Here is a 20,038-nt window from a genome sequence, read left to right as displayed (position 1 = left end):
TGATTCTCCACTTCATTTGAGTTGGTACAGTTCCCAGTGCAGCAAGGGGCTTATGCACATCACTAGGGCTACTCACATGGTTAAAGTTAACCATGTGCTTAAGTGTTTTGCTGAATCAGGGCCCAAGTGGCTGGTGGCCATTGCATTCCATACAGTATGAATTTATTAAGACTACTTGACAAAAATGTTTTATTTGCAATAAAAACCCTCTCAACTAAATTATATTTGAAAAAATTATTAACAATATTAAAGCTATATGATATAAAACGAACAACCTGGAAGATGTGACTTTGAGTTCATAGTGCTGGCTAGATCCTCAGCTGGCATAAATCAGCATTCTCCAGTGACTTCAAAGGAGTTATGCTGATTCATACCAGCCAAAGATCTAGCTTGAGTTAAGCACAGGGTGGCAGCCATCACTCTGAATTTCCTGGATTGGTTAGTTTTACAGCCCAACATTATATATTTAAACTGGTTTTCAGTGACACAGCAAATTCAGTTGACTAATGAGGTTGTGTTTTCCTAAGTTAACCTTCAGTATCCTTGTTTAAATACCAGGCTTTCCACTAATGCCAGGATACAAGTTGAAGTAATAAGCTTAACGGAAGAAACACATCTGGGATCATGGTCTAAGTCCAATAAGATGGGCAGCTTCAGTTTAAATTGCGCTGGAAGGTTTTCCTCACTTCTAAACAATGCACCACATGCAGCATTGTTTGTTATCATTAATTTACTTGCTTAGAAGCCACAACTAAACCGTAAGATTAATTTCAGCTCTTGTTCATCCCCAGAACGTATGTCAGTGTGGCCAAAAATAAAGGCCTGTACACCAGACCTTGCATCACTTCTATAAGTTGTGTTAGAGGCGCGTATGTTGTTTGGGGCACTTTTAATGTTCATGTGTGTCTAATATAAACAGGAAGAGCTGGGCAGGTGGAGAAATAACTAGTTTATTTCTAAACATGGTCTCATTGTGAATTCTTCCAAAAGGCCTAACTCTTGAAAACCTTCTTATAATAATGGTAATTGTGATGGAGTGGGAATTTTTCATAATATTTTGCATGAATACTGTGTGTGCCTCAGTTTCCCCTATGAGCTGCCTGGTTAACTATGTGAGGGGGAAAGGTTGTTTACTCTCTGCAGAGATTCAGGTGTGATTGACGCCTGCCCATGTGGGGCTTGGGACTGGGTCCATGCCCCTGGAGAGCCTGAAAAAGACAATGGCCACTCCAATTGCCAAGACATTTGGTAACTAGCAACTAACGACCATGGATGGCTCACCCTCTACAGGAAGTCAGCTGCTTGTGACCAGCTGGAGAACAAAGGGCTAAGGAGGCTGGCCAGGTGACCCTGTTTCCCAGGAACAAGAACAAAGAACTAAGACAGGGTTCCTTAGGGTTGTTCAGTGTGGGCTGTTGGAGGGGTGGAGAAGCTTCTGGACTGGGACTACAGAGGGGTGGGAGAGGACTCTTGGCTCAGGACTGACCCAGATGTTCTTTGCTGTCACTTTTTGTTTTCTATGTTAACTAAGGACTTCCTATCCTGGGTTCCAGACATCTAATAAACCCTCCTGCTTTTACAACACTGACTGTGCGCCACTCCAGTTAAAGCAAGTTGGGGGTGCCTTGCTCCCTTTGGGTGTGTAAGTCTCCCTCAGGTGCCCAACTCAGGGAAGGGTGCTCATGGTGTGAAGCAGGGGTGCTGAAGGCTCTGAAGTTCAGACCCAGGAGGCAGTGAAGCCCAGGGGCTTACCCCAGTGAAAGAGTGTGACTAGAAGGGTGTTGACGCACTAAATGGGTCTTCCCAGGACAGTTCCAGAGCAGTTCAAGAGCACTTGGGATCTGTGGATCCATAACAGTAATTAACTAGACAATTGAAAATCGTAAATACCAAACATGATGAGGTTTTAAAAAATAAAAAAGTATGTAACCAAGGTTACTTAGATTATAAACTCTTTGGAGGAGGGCCTGTCTTTTTGTTCTGTGTTTGTACAGAGCCTAGCACAATGGAGTCCTGGTCCATGATTGAGTTACCTCAGCCCTATAGTAATACAAATTAATAATAATTAATAATAACATGGTCAATTGTTACATCCAATTTGTCTGTCCTTTCTTTGAGTGTTGTTTGTTTTGATTGGAAAATCTTTCTGCCAAACAGGTTTTCTTCCTCCCTGCTTGTAATGCGCCTTGCACAATAATAAAGATACTTAATAAATAAGCCCTTCCCAATCAAGACTATGTCAATGTGCCCTGATAATTACGTATCATTCCTTCCTACTCTGTTCTGTTCTGTTTTGGACTATAACAATGCTGTCGGGGCACCACCTCTATTGCATATTTTCCAAATTTCCTGAGATATGTATCAAGTTCTGAGGGAGAATTTGGACGACAAGGAGACAATGTGGCCAGAGTTGTAGATAATATTCTAATCTAGGCTGGATCTCAGTGAAAACCAACCTGAGAGCCTTCAGGGTAAATAGTAATAGTTTAAATGGTAAGAACGCCAGCTTCACCTGGCATGAATGGGGGCTGTTTATATCTCACTTGTGCTTCAGATTGCTAACCTTTGAAATGTTTGCATGGCAGTGCAGGGGACTAAGAGAGTTTAACATGGCCTCCATCAGCCCCTGCCACCACCACCACCCCTGCCTGCCGAGCTACGCATGATCTGTCTGGATCTTGTCTTGAGTCCAGGCAGAGAGGGGAGAGTAGAGGCTGCAGGTTCAATACTTCAAGTGGGTAAGGAGTGGGCATAGCCATGGCTCCACCTCTCCAACCTCTGTGCTGAACCAGGCAATGAGCCAATACCGCATACTCCCCTCTCTTCCCTCTCCCTCCTACAAACCTGGAACTTTGGAGGAATTGTGACTGAATTACATTTCCTTTCCAAAGCAGCTCCTGAGACAACGCAGGCCAGAATTTTTCAGCTTTCATGGGAAACATTGGTTTTTATGCGTTTGCCTAAAGCTTTAAAGAAAGGAAGTACCAGGTATAGAACTTCTTCAATTGAGTTAGCACTTTGATTTCTAGGGCGGAGGCTAAGTGACAAACAGAACAGTAGAACTGCTTTCTCCACTGTGCTAGGACAACTTTTTCTGAGGCTTCTTGGGTGGAACAATGGAATCTGGTCTATCTTTGTATAAATACAGCTTTATCTCCTACTGTCACGTGTATCAAATTTGAAGAAAATAGGTTTGAAATGACTTTCCCAAACCCCATAATAAAAAAAGATCTCCACCTAAAGGGTCAGAATCTGAACTTACCCAGCATTTAGGGAGGAGAGTTGCTCCGGATCTTGGAGTCTAGTTCTGGTTCAGCTCTAAAGCCTGTTCCTGTGAAGTGCTGATCATTCCTGGAAGGGGATGGGTGCCTTTGACTCCCTTTTAAGGCCCAAGATTGGTCACAGGATCAGGCCTCTAGTTATGACATCACAGAAGCAGACAAAGGTGACTTTTGTTCTATTAGAAATCCTAGGGGGAGAAGGGGAAGAAATAGAGAAGACTGTATTTATTTTTTTTCAAATACAAGAGGGCACATCCAATGGGCTATATTTGACCTTCAAAAAGATGATTGAAAATAGCGGGATACAAAATAACATATATAAAGTGCTGGACCCAGTGCCCTTTTAGATGTCTCATTTGATTCAGATAAGCAGTTCTGATCAATAATTGTTTTAATATCTGTTCTTACAGAGACGATCACAGCAATTTGTAATGCCTGAGAAGACAGCACATAGACGAGGTTTGTATCATTTTTATTTTAAAATAAAACTGCTTGTAGCTTAGGTAGTTTGGAAATTGTTTTCTGACCTCACACATAATACACTACAGATGTCTAGCAACAGGTTTTGCTTCAATATATAGGCAGAAAAAAAAAAGCTTAGTAAAGTAGCACCCATAGTCAATTGTTGAAGTATTTTCCTAAAGTTCTTGATGGTCTTTTATTTTCCTAGTAAGTGTTGCCTCCTAGCTTCAGACAAAATATGCAATGAAAATTGTCCAGAAGCATTAACTCTTTCTTCTCCAAACATGTAAATGCTTTAAAAAAATGTGGATGCTTTTCAGGTCTTATCAGTGTGTGACCTGTGGAACAGCAAATTCTTTGCAGATTCTTCTCCTACACCCCTCCCACTTGGCATAGTCTATAGAAACTATAGAGCAGCGGGTCCTGGCCACTGGTCTGGGGGACTCTGCATTTTAATTTAATTTTAAATGAAGCTTCTTAAACATTTTAAAAACATTATTTACTTTACATACAACAATAGTTTAGTTATATATTATAGACTTATAGAAAGAGACTTTCTAAAACGTTAAAATGTATTACGGGCACGCGAAACCTTAAATTAGAGTGAATAAATGAAGACTCGGCACACCACTTCTGAAAGGCTGCCACCCCGTGCTATAGAGGAAGATGAAACTCATTCTAAAGAGAGTTTGGGAAGGTGGAATGAATTATTGAAAAAATGAAGGGGCAAAAATTAACTAATAGAAGAAATAATCTGAACATTCAACATGTAACTTTGAGGGGGAAGCACATGTACCCTGAGAGTAAGATAGGGCAATGACTTGTGGTAGGGTTGAGTCACATTTTGGGAATGAAATTCTCAGTGCTGCCTGTAATGCTCTAGGGATATTCCCTCCCATCCGCCCCAGGTTCTTGACCAGGACTTCAGGACAATTAAAGTAGAGCCTGTCCCAGAAACTCACCCAAGGTTTTAAATGTAACGCAGTGTATACTTTGGGATATTAGTCTGTATTGTAAGATAAACATTTAGAGCATTCTTGTTCAGTAATGCTCATGGTTATGTACCTCACTACTGAGTTTCAGTACTTTGATTCCTGGAGCCCTCAGTATCCTGAGACACAAAACAGTGCTGGTACTGAGAAACAGATACTTGTAAAAAGGCCACTTCATGTATCAGGTCATATTTGATTCAAGTGGATTTTTATGTAGAGTGTAGGAAACTAAATGTATCACAACTACAAAGCTTTTGATGATTTGCTGCTGTGTTTTTCTCTTAGCGTCACAGACTCTTATGCCTACTGGGGAAAACAGCGATTTGCATCTGAGTGGGTCATTGCGTTCTAGAACCTGCACTGCTATTGCTGACTTTCATCTGCCACCAGAGATGCCTCAAACTGTGCTTCCTGTAGTGAGTAAATTCTGATCCACTAATTTTAGAACCAATCTCTTCATGCCCTAAAATGTTTGAATACTGTCCTTTGTAATCTCTCCATCCCTTACAGCCTGTCAACCTTCTAATGTATGTATGTGAATACTAGGCAGACCTGCTGTGACTTCCTGAAGCCTTCTCCGGCTTACCTCACTGTCTCGATACTAGTCTTGTTAATAAATTTAATTATAACAACTAAGGACTTGTCTACACTACCGCTTAAGTCAATGTAACTTACATCATTCAGGGGTGTGAAAAAAACACACCCTTGAGTGACATAAATTATATCGACTTAAAGCAGTGTCTACACCAGGCTATGTCGTCAGGAGACACTCTCCTGCTAACATAGTTTCTGCCTCTTGTTGAGGTGGCGTAATTACGTTAACAGAAGAGCACTCTCCCATTGACATAGCGCATCTGGTGAAAACAAGTATCGAGGCAGCTATGCCAATGTAGCATGGTAGTGAAGACAAGCCCTAACTCAATAACAGTTTGAGCTAACCCCCACTGAAAATCAAAAGAGAGACTCCCATTAACTATTAGGCCCTAATTATTGGGCTCCTATCAATTGTTAGGCCAAAATTAGGCGCTACAACAAGAAATAGTATCAGGTGATCCAAGATCTCTGAACAAAAGTAAGTCAGGGGATTTTTGTTTGTTTGGTAGGAGGGCTCTGGATATTTTCACTTAGCTTTTTTATTTTGGGACTGAAAGTGGGGCTGTGAGAGGGATTTCTAGGAGCTATCTAGAGTCAAGCATATTCTATGATAAGAGACATTTCCACTTTGGATTGACAAAAGGATGCTTCCAGGGTACTTACAAATGTTCAAAGTAAAAATAATGTATTATCCTTCTTGAATTCCGTATATATGGTTTCTGCAAAATTGTTTTTATGAATATTCCTGCAACATGTTCAATGTAGTGACTACTGTTGATCGAAAACCATGCCATTCCTATCAGAAACGTTTTCTAACCTGAATTCCTGATAACAGCATTTTTGGTTGCAGTTACTGCATCCTGTTGTAGACACTTCACAGGTCAATGGACTGCCAAATAATCATGGGACCTACCAGGCTGAAGCGAATGAGAAGGCAAGGCCAATTCCTGCAAGCTTTCTACAGAAGTCAGATGACATCTGCTGTGCTCACACAACTCAAAACAAGTGCACTACTTCTTCTTTAAAATTAACATGCCCAGAGAGGATCATAGGCTTGCATGGAGAGCTTAGACAAAACCATCGCAGTAATTACCAGGTCAATAAATCACTTTCATAGTTATTAATTTAATGAGATCAATTATTCTTAGCCATCAGTTCATGAATCACATAAATATTTAAATAACTTCTTTATTGGTTGTTAGGACAATCTGAGGCAGATAAACACACATTGTATTTCATTATGAATATTCTTACCTATTGTTTAAGAATTGATAGTTGCTCCTAGAGGATGTGAAAAAAAATATGAGGTTTGTTTTCACCCTTGCAGCTCTCAGTAAGATCAGCATTGGAAATTCCAGGATGGTAACAAAAAGATAATGGCAAAACCTAACCAATATGTAGCTACTGATCTGCCTTTTTCTTTCTTCCCTTTTGTTTAATGAACCAATTATTCCTGTGCCCTGAAGCTCTTTGTAGTAATTTCCATCAACTGCAGGAATTCTGTTTATGACAGTCTGCTGCTATACTAAACAAGCAAGAGATTTTATCCACTTCAAGGCAATACAACCACCTTTTAACTGCACAAGAAAGATGAGAGACTGCTAGAATAAAAAGCATCCATGCCAGATCTTGCAACATTACATTGTTGAATTTTTATGATGACCTGAGAATAAATAACTGAAATAAACCCACAAAAAACACATTTTCTGTTTTATTACAGTAGCCACATAAAGAGTCAAGCATGTTCCAAATGATGTGTGTTTTAATGCAAGAAACTGCTCCTTATACTAATAACACAGTAACAGATGTATTATTCTGACAATGTATTAACAAACAGAACTGTTTAGACAGACATATATTTGTGCCACTCAGCCCCAGCTTCCTGGCAATCTATACTAGAATAAATCGTGTATATAAAGGACCAATGATGTTACCGTTATCATCAAAGAACTATAGATCTTATAGATGGCAAAAAGCAAAGAACTTTTTGATCATCTAGTCCATTTCTCTGCTAGTGCAGAAGCTTGAGAGTTAAATTCCAATGAAAGCATAACAGACATACTGTACAGCTAATAACATGGAAAAATACTGCTTACAGCAGTCATAATGCACAGAATCACATGGTCTGTTTTACTATATGTTGATAGATGCCTTTTTGTGGTTGCGAACATTCAAAGGTTACATACTCTTCCCTCTGTCCTCCTCAGATACCTTCATTTGCCTCTTCCAATTCAAAACTGAAGGCGGATTGCAATTTGTCCTCAGTCTGTCATCCAGCCCAAGATGTGACATCCCAGCCTGTAGTGTCAAAAATGAACAATTCACTGAAACTTTCAGACAGGAGCTCTTTCCGTCTCATAAATGGGAGGTACCAGTTGTCTAAATTTGATGACGTATTCCACAGTCATCCAGGAAATCAGCATCCAGGTGGTGTTCTCCAGGGAAGGAAAAAGAAAAATGTCATTATGAATAACACATGCATCTTGGGAGAAAAACCAGATGGTTCAACCTCAGCTACCACAGCAAAAAGCTATTTGTCAGATGTGTTGTCAGCAAGTAATAAAGGTCAAAATCCTACTGGAGAGAAATCAGCTTCACTGGAAAGAGTAAAAGCCTCAGAAATAAAACAAGGTAAAAAGCATTAACCATGTGATTTTCCCATTGTTATAAAGATATTAATCTTTTGTGTCTGCTCTCTGTGAGACAGACTAAGGGAACGTGCCAACTTTAAAATAATCTATTTTAAGCATACAGATTCCCTGACATATGTTACTAATAACTGGAGGTGGCTAGAAAATGTATTGGAAACAAAATTTTGACAACAAATTGAATAAAATTTTACCAACAGTTTTCTTCCATTTTGTCACCAATTTTGCTAATAACACCGCAAACCATCCAAACCTACAGAATTTTCAATATCCAGTTTACCTTCCAATTTTCTTTCTACTGTTAGTTTACTATTTTTCACTTCTCTTGGTTTGAGTTATGAACATCACTTAAGTCAGTTTCAGGTTTAATTATAGCCCTTTGCTTCAATGTACAATGGCAAATACTACAGGAGAGTCTTTATTTGTTTAATGACTGTTTCCTTTGGAATTCAGAGAAATATATAATGGACATAGGTTTTATGACAGGTAGTTTTGTTTATTGTCAGTGGATCTTAAATTATACATTTTTCTGTTTAGCTGAATGATAAAGCAGTGTATTCCTGCAGGGTTTAGGATCTGAAAAATATCACTGCATGGCTGTTTAAGTTGTTTCCTAAGGACCAGACTGGATGCCCCTTACCCATATTGGAAAATTCGCTCACTCAGGGTGTCCCGTTGACTGAAATATGATACTGATGAGAGTAACTTTTTATCATTGTGACTAAAGGAAGTCACAGTCTGGTCTAAGTGATGTCTTCATCCGCACATGTTAAGGTTAGCCTGTTGTATTATCCCTGCAGTGTAGTCTCTTTCTCTTGTCCTCTATTCTTAGTTGTGGATAGCACCTGGAAGAGATGCATAAAAGCAGAACACCCCACAAATCAGTCAGTGATGGAGGCAGTTGGTTCTCAGAGTCAGAGTTTGACACAGAAATATGAACAGATGATCTTAAAAAGGCAATATGGGATATATAGGGTGAAACAGGGTGATCTTAGCTCTTTGAGAAGAAGGATAAAATGATTCAATGGAGTAGCTCTACGAGTTTTAATTACCATTTGGAAAGCTCTATTTCACAAGGAATAACTTTTAAAATTATATATGCCTGTATTAGTGAATTTTAGGAAAATATTCCTGCCAGTTCTGTCACCAGTTTACCATTTTTTTTAGCAGCTTAAACCATGAACAGGGTAGTAAAAATGCCAAAGCCACTGAAGCCTTGGATTATACTGAGTTCCCACCAGCACTAATCCTGATGGAAATTCTCTATTGTGTAGCCAGTTCAGAAGATGTAATGGAACCATCATTCTGTACTTTTTAAAACAAGATTTTTATTTTTATTTTTTGTCAGTGAAGTACCCATTTTGGCATATGTCAGTTACATGCTCCTCCTTTCCGAGCTGGTTGATCATTCTTTTGGCCCAGCAGATGAATATTTTGCTCATTATTCTACCCTTCGGAGATCAGAAATGCAGGGCATTGACTTCTTGTGAGGACATCTTAACACACATGTACAAGGACTGTATTTTCATGGGGAAACATCTGCTTTTTGCTTGGGACGGTAAGGGTACAATTACACATGGTAATAATGAAACTGATTCTTGTTCAGAGCCTTCTATAATAGACACGCACCAGCTGCAAAGACAAAAGCAGACTATCTCAGCATGCTTTCCAGACAGATAAGATTCCCCTTGGGGCTCCAAAACTCAGGCTCCTGCTGCTGATGGTCAGAATAGTACTATGACATCTCTGCCTGCAATTCTTAATGCCTAGCCAACAATTCTATAGAGACAAACACACAGTAAATAAAATGTCAAACTGCCTTGCTTAATGCTAACAAGCTTCCAATATGGAAAACATGTTTATTTTAAAAATGGCAATGGTAAAATGATAAAGTACATTAATAGCCATTTTTACTGAAGCTTTGCCTTCCTGATATAAGCTATGAGAGGGATGTTTACTCATAAATTTAGTCTGTAGGCCAAACCCTGGTATATTAAACGTTACTACATAAGAAGGTTGGCCCAATCATCCCATTATAGGGCCTTTCTTGTAAGTAATCAGTGTGAATACTTCTGTGAATAGGGTTACTTACCAGAGTATGTTTTGCATATGTGCACCAGCATATATAGTGTAATAGAGTCTGATAAACATTTCCTTTGAACACCATCACTGTAGTGTAAAAGACAATTATTAAATAAAGCAAATGGATTAATTAAACAAATACAAGATTGTGTCTTTTTAGACACAGTGGACTTCAATTAAATACTAATATCCCCTACATATTAAATAATCTATGTAGCAAGTACATTATTTCTAAATACAAAAATAAGTGCGAATATAGTGGTTTCCATTAGTTACCATTGGCTAATGGTTATAAGTTAGCTTTCTTATCAGTATAATGGATAAATGTAGAATTTTAGATACTGTGCTGGGAAAATGCCAACTTTTTAATGGTAACCTCCATAGATTGCTGTATGCAGCAACATAGGAAAAGGTAGTTCACCTGAAGCTTTACATCCTTAATCTTCCTCTCCATCCCTCTCCTGCACAGCACCCAATAGAGTGTTCAAGTGAGAAATGATAAGTCAGTTTGTATCTATATATATATGAATAAAGACTAGAGGATGTATTACATCAACAAACCATGTCCTTCAAATTCTTTAAATGTAATAATTCATTATGTAGAGAAGCTAGCTCCAAACTGTGCCAGTCACAGGCCAGATGGTTCATATATTGGTGTCCTGCCAAACTGAGGCCCTCTGGGGCTCTGGGTTTACCAATAGGGCTTGGTGAACTGTTCATAAAGAATAAATCAATGACTGTAGCTCTTTATTGTGTGTGAACAATTTCAATAAAAATCAGACCTGGATAAATAATAAACATGTTATATGAACATGTGGCCATGGATTGCTTTCCCTCTATTTATGTCTTTAGCGATTCTCTATTTGTTAATTGTGGCCTGTGAGTGGTTACCTTAATCAAATGATATTATTTCTGCTCCAGCTGAATGATCAAAACGTTTATGAATGGAAGGAAAATGGATTTCAATATGGCCTCACAAACACTTTTAGCATGAAGCTGCATACAGATTCACAAGACTTTAATTTCACATGCAAATTCTTGCACAGAAAAAGAACTCATATAAAAGTTCACAGAAAACAAATAGAGTTGACAATACCTTTTGAAATGAGTGTTCAAGAGCATATTTTTGCAGTACTTGCCCAGATTATATTATTTTTTACACATGAGATTCCCAGTTTTAAAGCGAAAGCATTTAATCTTAAAGGTAAACTTTTAAAAAAAATCAATAGAGTATAAATTTAATATGAAATATATAGTGATCTGATGAATAAAGTGTTCCTAGGCATTGTCATATGAGAATGGTAAAAAAGCATTCACTTTCTTCCAACACTATTAGAACAAGAAAAACGATAATATCTCTAATGATGCTTACTCCCTCTTTGACTCTCACCTTCACTAAAAATCTCATGCCGAAATCCTAAATCCCATTCCTTTCCTGTCCTCCTTTTTTTTTGGCTATGAATTTAAAACACAACACACATCTTGACAGGCCATAAATGAGTTATGAAAGTCATTGTAAAAGAATGCCAATAAAACCCATGTACCACGCCATCATGCATTGTGAATATGCCACATATTTTTTAAAACAACTATCTTAGAATTGTTTTACAAATATTTTTCACAAAATTTTTCATACCTAAGCACCTATAAATCCAGGCTCCCTTAGTGTACAAGTTTGAAAGGGAAAATTAAAATGATTACCAATAACATTTTAGAAACCTCTTAAAAAAAAAAAGACATGAAATAGCTTTCCCGCAAATAATAAAGTCCCAGTTGTAGTGTCATTAATTCCAGGACATTCAAGATATTCTCAAAGGGACACACATGGTCTGTGTAGCCTGTTGGGAGTCAAGGAATCTCCACAGGGGAAGAGGAGGATCTGGAAAAGCTTTGAAAGGAGATAAGGTGGCAAAACTCATGGCTTTCATTACAAAAGTGGTGCATTATACCAGCATCCACTTGCAGGTTCACTTGGGGATTTTGAGTTCCCATGAAATGGATATTAAATTCCATTATAACTGAGGACTATATTCTGTCTTCATGTCCTGCATATCTTCTGTTTTGTATCATGTAATTTGCATAAGAAAACCAGGGTCAAATCCTACTCTGAGTCCATGAAGTCTTTTAAGAAACAGTTAGTGAGGTTTTTCTTGACTGGCATCAGTGTAAATACAAGTAGAATTTGGACCCCTATATTTAAGGTACATGTAACATATTTCTTCTGTCCTTAAGAAAGCATATGTATCTTGTGGACATCACTCCTGCTGTAGAAAGACACTGACTTAATTTCTCCTTGGAGATAGCTTTTTTGTGTAGGCCTTAAGTTGACTAGCATTAAAGCCAATTATTGAAGCCAGATGAAGTGTGGAGCAAGATTTATACAGTGCAGTCCTTTTGCTAAAGGTCTGATTAAATCAAGAAACGTCTACATCTGTTTGTACATCTACAATCTCATCAGGTCAGCCAGCTGGTAGCTTTGATTTTAGTCCATTTCTGTTGGGACAACTTCTTCTCCAGGGGAATAAATAGGATGACAGAAGGTGCTAGAATGGAAAACTGACTGTTTCAGAAGCTGTGGCTCATAATACAGTGCTAGGAAGATTACCATTATCCTTTCTATGGCCTTGATCCTGGACGTCTTTGCATGGTGAAGTACATTGTGTATAAGATTGTTGCCTTCTACTACAAGTGTAGGCTTGGCATAAGCACCAGAAGTGTTAAACAGTAGGCAGAGCTCTTTGCATGGCCCCCTCTTCTACCTGAAAATACAAAGGGAAAAAAGAAGTGGGGCCCAAGAAGAGAATGAGTGCCTTTTAGGTTATGTCTACACTCTGAACTAATGTTGAGATTCCCAGCTCTCATATTGATACTAACACTAACTCTCCTTGAGTTAGTCAAAGTATAAATAGTAGTGTAGCCATCATAACATGGGCAATCGCGGCACAGCTTAACCATGTCAAATACAAACCCACCTGAAGCCAGCAGATACATACCCGGCACTATTAAGCTATGCTGCCACTGCTGCTGCCTGTGCTACCACAGCTACACTGCTATTTATACTCACATTCTATGTCTTCATTACAGGGGTAAGTCGACCTATGTTATGGTACTCCAGCTGTGTGAATAATGTAGCTGAAGTCAACGTAACTTAGGTCGACTTACCCAGGTGTCTTCACTGCACTGCATCGATGGGAGACGCTCTCTGGTCAACTTTGCTTACTCTTCTCGGCGAGGTGGGCTACCAGAGTCAACCGGACAGCGCTCTGCCATCGATTTAGCAGGTCTTCACCAGACCCGCTAAATCGATCTCTGCTGTATCGATTGCAGCAGTGTCGATCTCCCCATAGTGAAGACCAGCCTTACCTCAATGAGAGTTAGGGTGAATATGTGAGCTGGGAATCATGCACTTAGCTCATAGTGTAGACTTTTGTTAACCCCTCTACCCCCATAATGCAAGCAAAATATGTTCATTCCTTACATAATTCAGGGTTGTGAAACAAATGCTGAAGAGATAAAAAGTAGTAACTTCTGGAGTAAACAATTTATAGCAATCCAGAGACAAACCGGAGTATCATATGATAGATGATGGGTCAGATTCACCGTTATGCTTCAGCAGCTTTGTGTCACTCTGGTGATGCAGATCAGCTGTAAGCCTGGCTTACTCAGTAAGTTAAAACAGGAATGGCTTAAAGCAGCCAGTGTAGGGATGAATCTGGCCCCAAATCTCAGTATATTAAATGTTCCCTTCTACTCATTACTTGGACCAATTAATCAGCATAATCAATTACCTCAGATTAGATATATCACCTGTGTGGTAGGCTAGGCATGTGATTTGGACAAGTGACTCCCTGCTTAACATCAACAGATAAAAGCAAACAGGGACTCTTAGCTTCCTGTTCTCACAAGAACAGAAATAGGTGCCCAGACACAGTAGTAATGGGCATGGTATGAAAACATGGATGGAGGAACTGATAGAGTCCTACTCTTGTTGCATGAAAATTATATTACAATACAGAGATTGTCATGCCTCCACATTCCTTGGGTTTTTACTAATTTTATTTAGACAATAGCAAGAGAAAAGGCCAAGGCCTCACAGTGTGATGCAGCACATTCATGACTGGCTGGTAGAAGCTGCTTCAGGTGGGAAGCTCCGTAAGCACATTCTCACTTTTTTGTAACACTTCTCAGAACCTGAGAACCACAAGAAATTCTTTCGCTCGTGTTTCCAACCAGCCACTCTACCTGCAAAGCAATAAGAAAGGCAGGACTTTGCTAGCTTTTATTGCTCTCCACTGTCCTAAACATCTGCTGTGTGCTGCCTCTCTGCTTTCCCATTTCTGGGTTTAGGACTACATCTCTGAGTAGCCCCCACCTGCACTTACAGCTGGTTGCAGGCAGTCCCTTCTGGAGAGCAGGCTTCAAAAAGCTAGAGGTGGGGCAGCAGCTGGATGACACCAGTGCTGTCTGGCTCTTTGTGGTTGGAGCTTTACTAGCTGCTATTGCTATTTTTCTTTTCTCTTATATGATTTTCTGTATAGGAAGAAGTGTTGAATAAGGGGCTGCTGTGTGGCTGAGTTCTGTACATCTCTGCCATCTTTACAATTCTCTTGCACTCCTCCTCTCCTGGGTGTGGGGGATCCTTGATGGATGCTGGAACTTGTGCTGGGGTTGTGGGGGCAGTATACGATGTCTAGAGGTAAAACGGGGTGCCCATGGGGATGCTAAATATATCTATGATATTTAATTATATGGCCTCCATTGCCATTGTACCTGAGTGCCTCACAATCTTTGATGTATTTATCCTTCCCAAACCCTTGAGAGGGAGGGCAGTGCTATTATGTCTGTTTTCCAGATGGGAAACTGAGGCTCCAAGAGGCCAAGTGAGTTGCCCATGGTAACCCAAGAAGTCTGTAACAGAGCAGGGAATTGAAGTCAGGCTTCTCAAATCCAAGGCTTTTGCCCTAACCACTGGACGATTCTTCCTGTGTACATAGAAATAATGATAGCATTTTGGGGCCCTTTCCCTTGTTTTCTGGCTGTTTGTATTTGTTACCAACTTTTCATCCTTATGTTCTCTATTATTTGGGAACTGGTCCCTTTTGTGAGGTTTGCCCGAAGACTAATGAATTTGCCCTTGTTCTCTTGGTTCAAGTTAGCCGTATGTTTCTGCCTTTATTTTGACACATGAGCTGTATTGGTTTTGTTGTTAGGTATTCAGGTGTCGATTGGTAAATGTCTTACATTTATGTGAAATAAGAGGAAAATCTCACATATGTATGTAGAGGCCTTCAGCTATACATACAGGGCTGGCTCCAGGGGTTTTGCTGCCCCAAGCAGCCCAAAAAAAAAAAAAAGCCACGATCGCGATCTGCAGTAATTCAGTGGGAGGTCCTTCGCTCTGACTGGGAGCGAGGGACCCTCTGCTGAATTGCTGCCGAATAGCTGGACCTACCGCCCCTCTCCGGAGTGGCCGCCCCAAGCATCTGCTTGCTAAGCTGGTGCCTAGAGCCAGCCCTGTAGACATACCTGAAAGAGGTTCTCTTCATGCCCAGGAAGTCAGAGATTATGTGCACATGCACAATGGGCATCTGTCAGGTCTAACGGCTGCACTAATGCTCATAAGCCCTTGCGCAAGGTGAAGACAAACTCACTGTTTATCTGAGAGCCAAGCACATATTTCCTCTTACATAATATGAAATATCTTTGCTGCAGAAGAGCAGTATATTAAGGGACATATTCAAATACATGGGAAGATTAAGCCTGACCTTTTGTGAAATTCCTTCTGTAGTTAAGTACCCTTCTCTCTCTATGAGGCTGTTTAAGCATATGGAATTTTTTTCATTTTGGGTCTGCGTTGTGTCCTGTTCCTAATTCCCTTAATTCCCACGCTCCTTAATTGAATAAGCAGCTATTAAAAAGAGAATGAAGGCTGGTTTATTCACTTCTTTGGTGGTGCCTATGCAGGGAGAGGGAAGTCAGAATACAAATAATTTCTCCTATTCCTACAAATCGCCAGAAGAATATGGGGCTGCAGAGGATGAGCATGACTGTCCACAATGGCACGCTGGGTACTGAGGAGAGAAAAATAACATTGACAAAACACAGCCTTCCGTTTCATAAATTGCTCTCCGTGAGTAAAAGAATTGGCCACCTCAGATAATGGCAGTAAATGAAAAAGATATCAAAATTCTCCAGAGAGGGAGAAGCGCTTTCTTTTTTATTTTAAAAGGACTATATTTCAATTGCTTGTGCAACTCCGAGTGCCTTGGAAGTGAGGCACTTTGTAAATAAAGTAATTGTACTGTTATTATTATGCAGTGGTAATTTGTGTTATATTCTTTTGAATATAAGGAAACTCAGATTTTGTTCCTCAAACTAACTCTAATCAGAAAAGAGGTCACATAATCTCATCCATATAACTTACATTTTGGATATTAAGAACTGGATTTGAATCCTATGCTGAATATCAGATTGTGACTATTTCTATGTTCTCTGTTAAACCAAGGTCATAGTACTTCTGTTTTCTGTCTCTCCTAACATACCCTGGAAACTTAGGGGCTTGTTCCTGCTAAGCCTCACAAACTCACATAACTGAACAAAATAACCAGGAGACTGAGGCAGTGCCCCTTGATATCAGTGCAAAGAATCCCATTTCCATCAATGTGCTTTGCACTCGGTTCCATATGCATAATATCCTCCATACCCTCCCTTTCTCTATCATTTAATCTCTTCATTTCCTGAGCTTTTGGAGAAGCATACTATGCAACCATGTGCAGCGTGCCTGTTGGGCTTACCCATGATACTGTGGTAATAGGACACCATTGTAATCATAGCTCATGCACAATTTACATGTATCAGTTCCACTGAGCACTTTTGTTATTAGATTGAGCGTTCTTACATAGACCCCAGAGCCATGATTAAAGTTATTGGTGCTTTGTTCATTTTCACTTTCTTGACTCTTGCTTGTCTTCCTTTCCTGAAACAGAGGGAAACCTGATGTTTTAGAATGATTGAAGCTGATGACTTAAGGGCACCACCACCTTGAAGAACGGTGGTCCTTATGTATCAATTAAGCCCTACCCCATAGCCCTACGTCACTAGTTTAACTCAAAGAGTAATGGAAAGTAAAGGGCTGTGTTACATGGCCCAGTCAGACAGGATGCATTTTATCTAATTCTGTCACTCAGCCACAGCTGTTCTTGTATAGCAGTCCTCATCTAAAAGGCTGGACCTGTGTAGTATTAAGCTTCTAGGATAAAGAAAATCATGTTACAAGAATGAAAAAAACATAGCCAGGAGACATCCATCTGATTCAGTAGTACAAGAGATAAATATTAATAAACATAAGAAAATGCCTATTAAGGCTTCAATTACAGAGAGATAATGTTAAAGTATTAAAAATGTTACAGATGAGCTAGGTGCTCAGATCTCATTGACTTTTCATGGGAGCCGGGTGCCTAACTGCCCCTTTTTGCCTTTGAAAATCTTCCCCCTGAATGATTTAACTCAGTAAAGGATTCATATTGGGCCAAGCATTCGATCTCCTTATTACGGGACGCTCACGTTGAAGTGTCACACATTGTAAAGGCACCTGAGCAAGAACACCAGGGTTTGACTTATTGAAACTGAGGGTTTGTTTTTCTTAAAAACTCATTAAGGAATAGTACTGCCGAAAAGGCTTGTACTGTGAACCATCAAGAGGCTCTGGAATTGATTCCCAATTTACAAAGAAAATGTAACCCTCAACCAAATGTGGGAGTTAATGGGAAACTGTAAGGACTGTAGTTTTTAAACAAATGCACATATTGGATGGCCTTCAGTTGACCACCATTTTGCTTGGAGAACCAATGACATTGTCTTGTTGGCTCAGTTAGGTGAATTGCTGCTGCTTAAGGCCAATCTAGTCAGGCAAGAAGCATCAGTTATGGTCTTTTATTAATCCAGACAAAACAAAGTCCCCTGGTCATTATCCTTAAGCAGTCTCTAGCTCCAGATTACAACAGCTCAGTGTTAACTTGTCTGGGTGGGACAACAAACAGGTGGCAATTATCAAATACTTGGGCAGTGTCATAGGCAGTGCTGGAGGATACTTGAAAGATGTGAACACTCATTTAGCAGCAACTGTTGCTATGTTTGGGGCCCTTCGGCAACCTCTGTGGAGACATTGTGACATTAAGCTTGCTATGAAGCTGCAGATCTGTAGAACCATGGCTATACCGATTCTGTTGTATGACAGTGAAATCTGGGAACTGAAGAAGGCTGAAGAGCACCAGAATGATGCTTTTGATTCTTGTCATCTTCCTCAGCTGCACAGTAGTAGTGCAGGACACAGTCAAGAATGAGGATATTCAAAGCCAAACCCAGCAACCACCTCCCTCAGTACTGGTTCAGTTTCGGTGGCTTTTTTGGTTTGGATAAACAGGCCCAATGATGGCATGGACACATTAGGATGGGAGACCAATGAATTCTGAAGTATGTTTACCAAGAAATTCTGCTACTCAGCCAGTGAGCATATGGTTGCCAAAAATTTCAGTGGCACGATAAAATGGTCAGTGATGGACATAAACTGAATATCCAGCTAGGCCGCCTTAAGGACCTAGCTGGTGCTCCATCAGCAGCGAGGCTTAAGTCCCTTTCGTATTTGCCATGATGATGATGCTGTCATATTGAGAGAGACTTTTTTTTCCCTCTCAGCTGATATCAATCCCTTATTGCGGAAGTCTTTGAATGGGTGAATGACAAATGGTGCTCTTTACCACTCTCTCTGCATGGGGGAGCTGGCCACAATAAAACTGTCTTGTAAACTGAAGTATCAGAGGGGTAGCTGTGTTAGTCTGGATCTGTAAAAGCATGTCATGCGTCTGACGAAGTCGGTATTCACCCACGAAAGCTCATGCTCCAAAACATCTGTTAGTCTATAAGGTGCCACAGGATTCTTTACGGCTTGTAAACTGAGTGATCAGTAGAGAAAATGTGAGTAAAATGTGCCAGTTGATACTTTCGATATTCTCCATCTGGATGGATTTTGCTTCCTTGCACTAAGGAAAATGGGGTTTACATATTTCTAAGCAATCTGTTCAGTTTCTTTCAACCCAGAGGGAAAATTAGCTATTCCATCCATATAGGGTGTGCATTATTACATTTAACACAGATGTTGCACTTTGTTTGTCTCTCACTTATGAGTTGCTCAGATTCTCCAAGCAGATTTCTTAATTTTTGGAACAGAAGACTCTTTTCCTCCAGGTGCAGATTTACATTTAGTTGTCTCAGGTGGGTGGCAGGAAAAGACATTGGATGCAAGTTAGTTTTTGCTCTGTTTTGGGTCATTGCTTCTGTAAAATATGAGACATTTTACGGGAATAGAAATATTTTTAAAAACATAAAATTGATTAGAATAAAAGAATAGTCTGTTAGATTAATGGTTTTCATACTGGGGACCACTTCTTAAAACAGAGATTTTCTTCAGGATTGGGGGGAAAGATATCCATGTCATGCTTTCCATGTGTCCACTATAAGAACATAGGAATTACCATACTGGCTCAGACCATGGCTCATCTAGCCTAATATCATGTCACTGCAGTAGCTACTGCCAGATGCTTCACAGAATGGTTCAAGAAACTCTACAGTGGAATAATCTGCACACTGGGGAAATTTCTTTCTGACCCCAACATTATATACAGATATTAATTAAATAACCAGCAGAAGGATGCATATGAAAAATAAAAACATAAATAATGTAAATACTATGACATTTAGATTTGTTTAGTACATGAATCCCCTTTTCTATGGCCTTTGGTGGGACTGGCTTTCTAACAGATGCAAAACACCCCTCTTTGCCCTTCTCAGACATGCAAAGAAGCATTATTACATTAAGAATCACCTCAGACAACTTCACCTGAAGCCTCATTCATGTCAGTTCTAAAATGCCCTCTTTGATTTTAAAATCCTTCATAGACTCATGCCTGGCCATCCTACATGC

The 20,038-nt window shown here is 39.8% G+C and overlaps 1 protein-coding gene across 5 annotated transcripts in view; it reads left to right on the top strand.

Moving 5' to 3' along the window:
- Positions 1–20,038, top strand: part of C5H4orf50 (chromosome 5 C4orf50 homolog) — a 101,469-nt gene that overhangs the window by 42,800 nt on the left and 38,631 nt on the right. For 4 of the 5 annotated variants that reach the window (XM_032791973.2, XM_075066601.1, XM_032791972.2 and 1 more), the window contains exons 13-16: positions 3,692–3,740; positions 5,021–5,151; positions 6,180–6,425; positions 7,537–7,960. In XM_032791973.2, the coding sequence (XP_032647864.2) occupies positions 3,692–3,740; positions 5,021–5,151; positions 6,180–6,425; positions 7,537–7,960 (850 nt within the window). Of the gene's footprint in view, positions 1–3,691; positions 3,741–5,020; positions 5,152–6,179; positions 6,426–7,536; positions 7,961–20,038 lie in introns of those variants that run through there. The other variant, XM_075066603.1, reaches the window with a different exon arrangement.

Source organism: Chelonoidis abingdonii, chromosome 5 (genome assembly GCF_003597395.2).
Source record: "Chelonoidis abingdonii isolate Lonesome George chromosome 5, CheloAbing_2.0, whole genome shotgun sequence".
In the NCBI taxonomy this organism is placed as follows: domain Eukaryota; kingdom Metazoa; phylum Chordata; order Testudines; family Testudinidae; genus Chelonoidis; species Chelonoidis abingdonii.
Note: the sequence above shows the minus strand (reverse complement) of the source record. Positions and strands in the feature narration are given on the sequence as shown.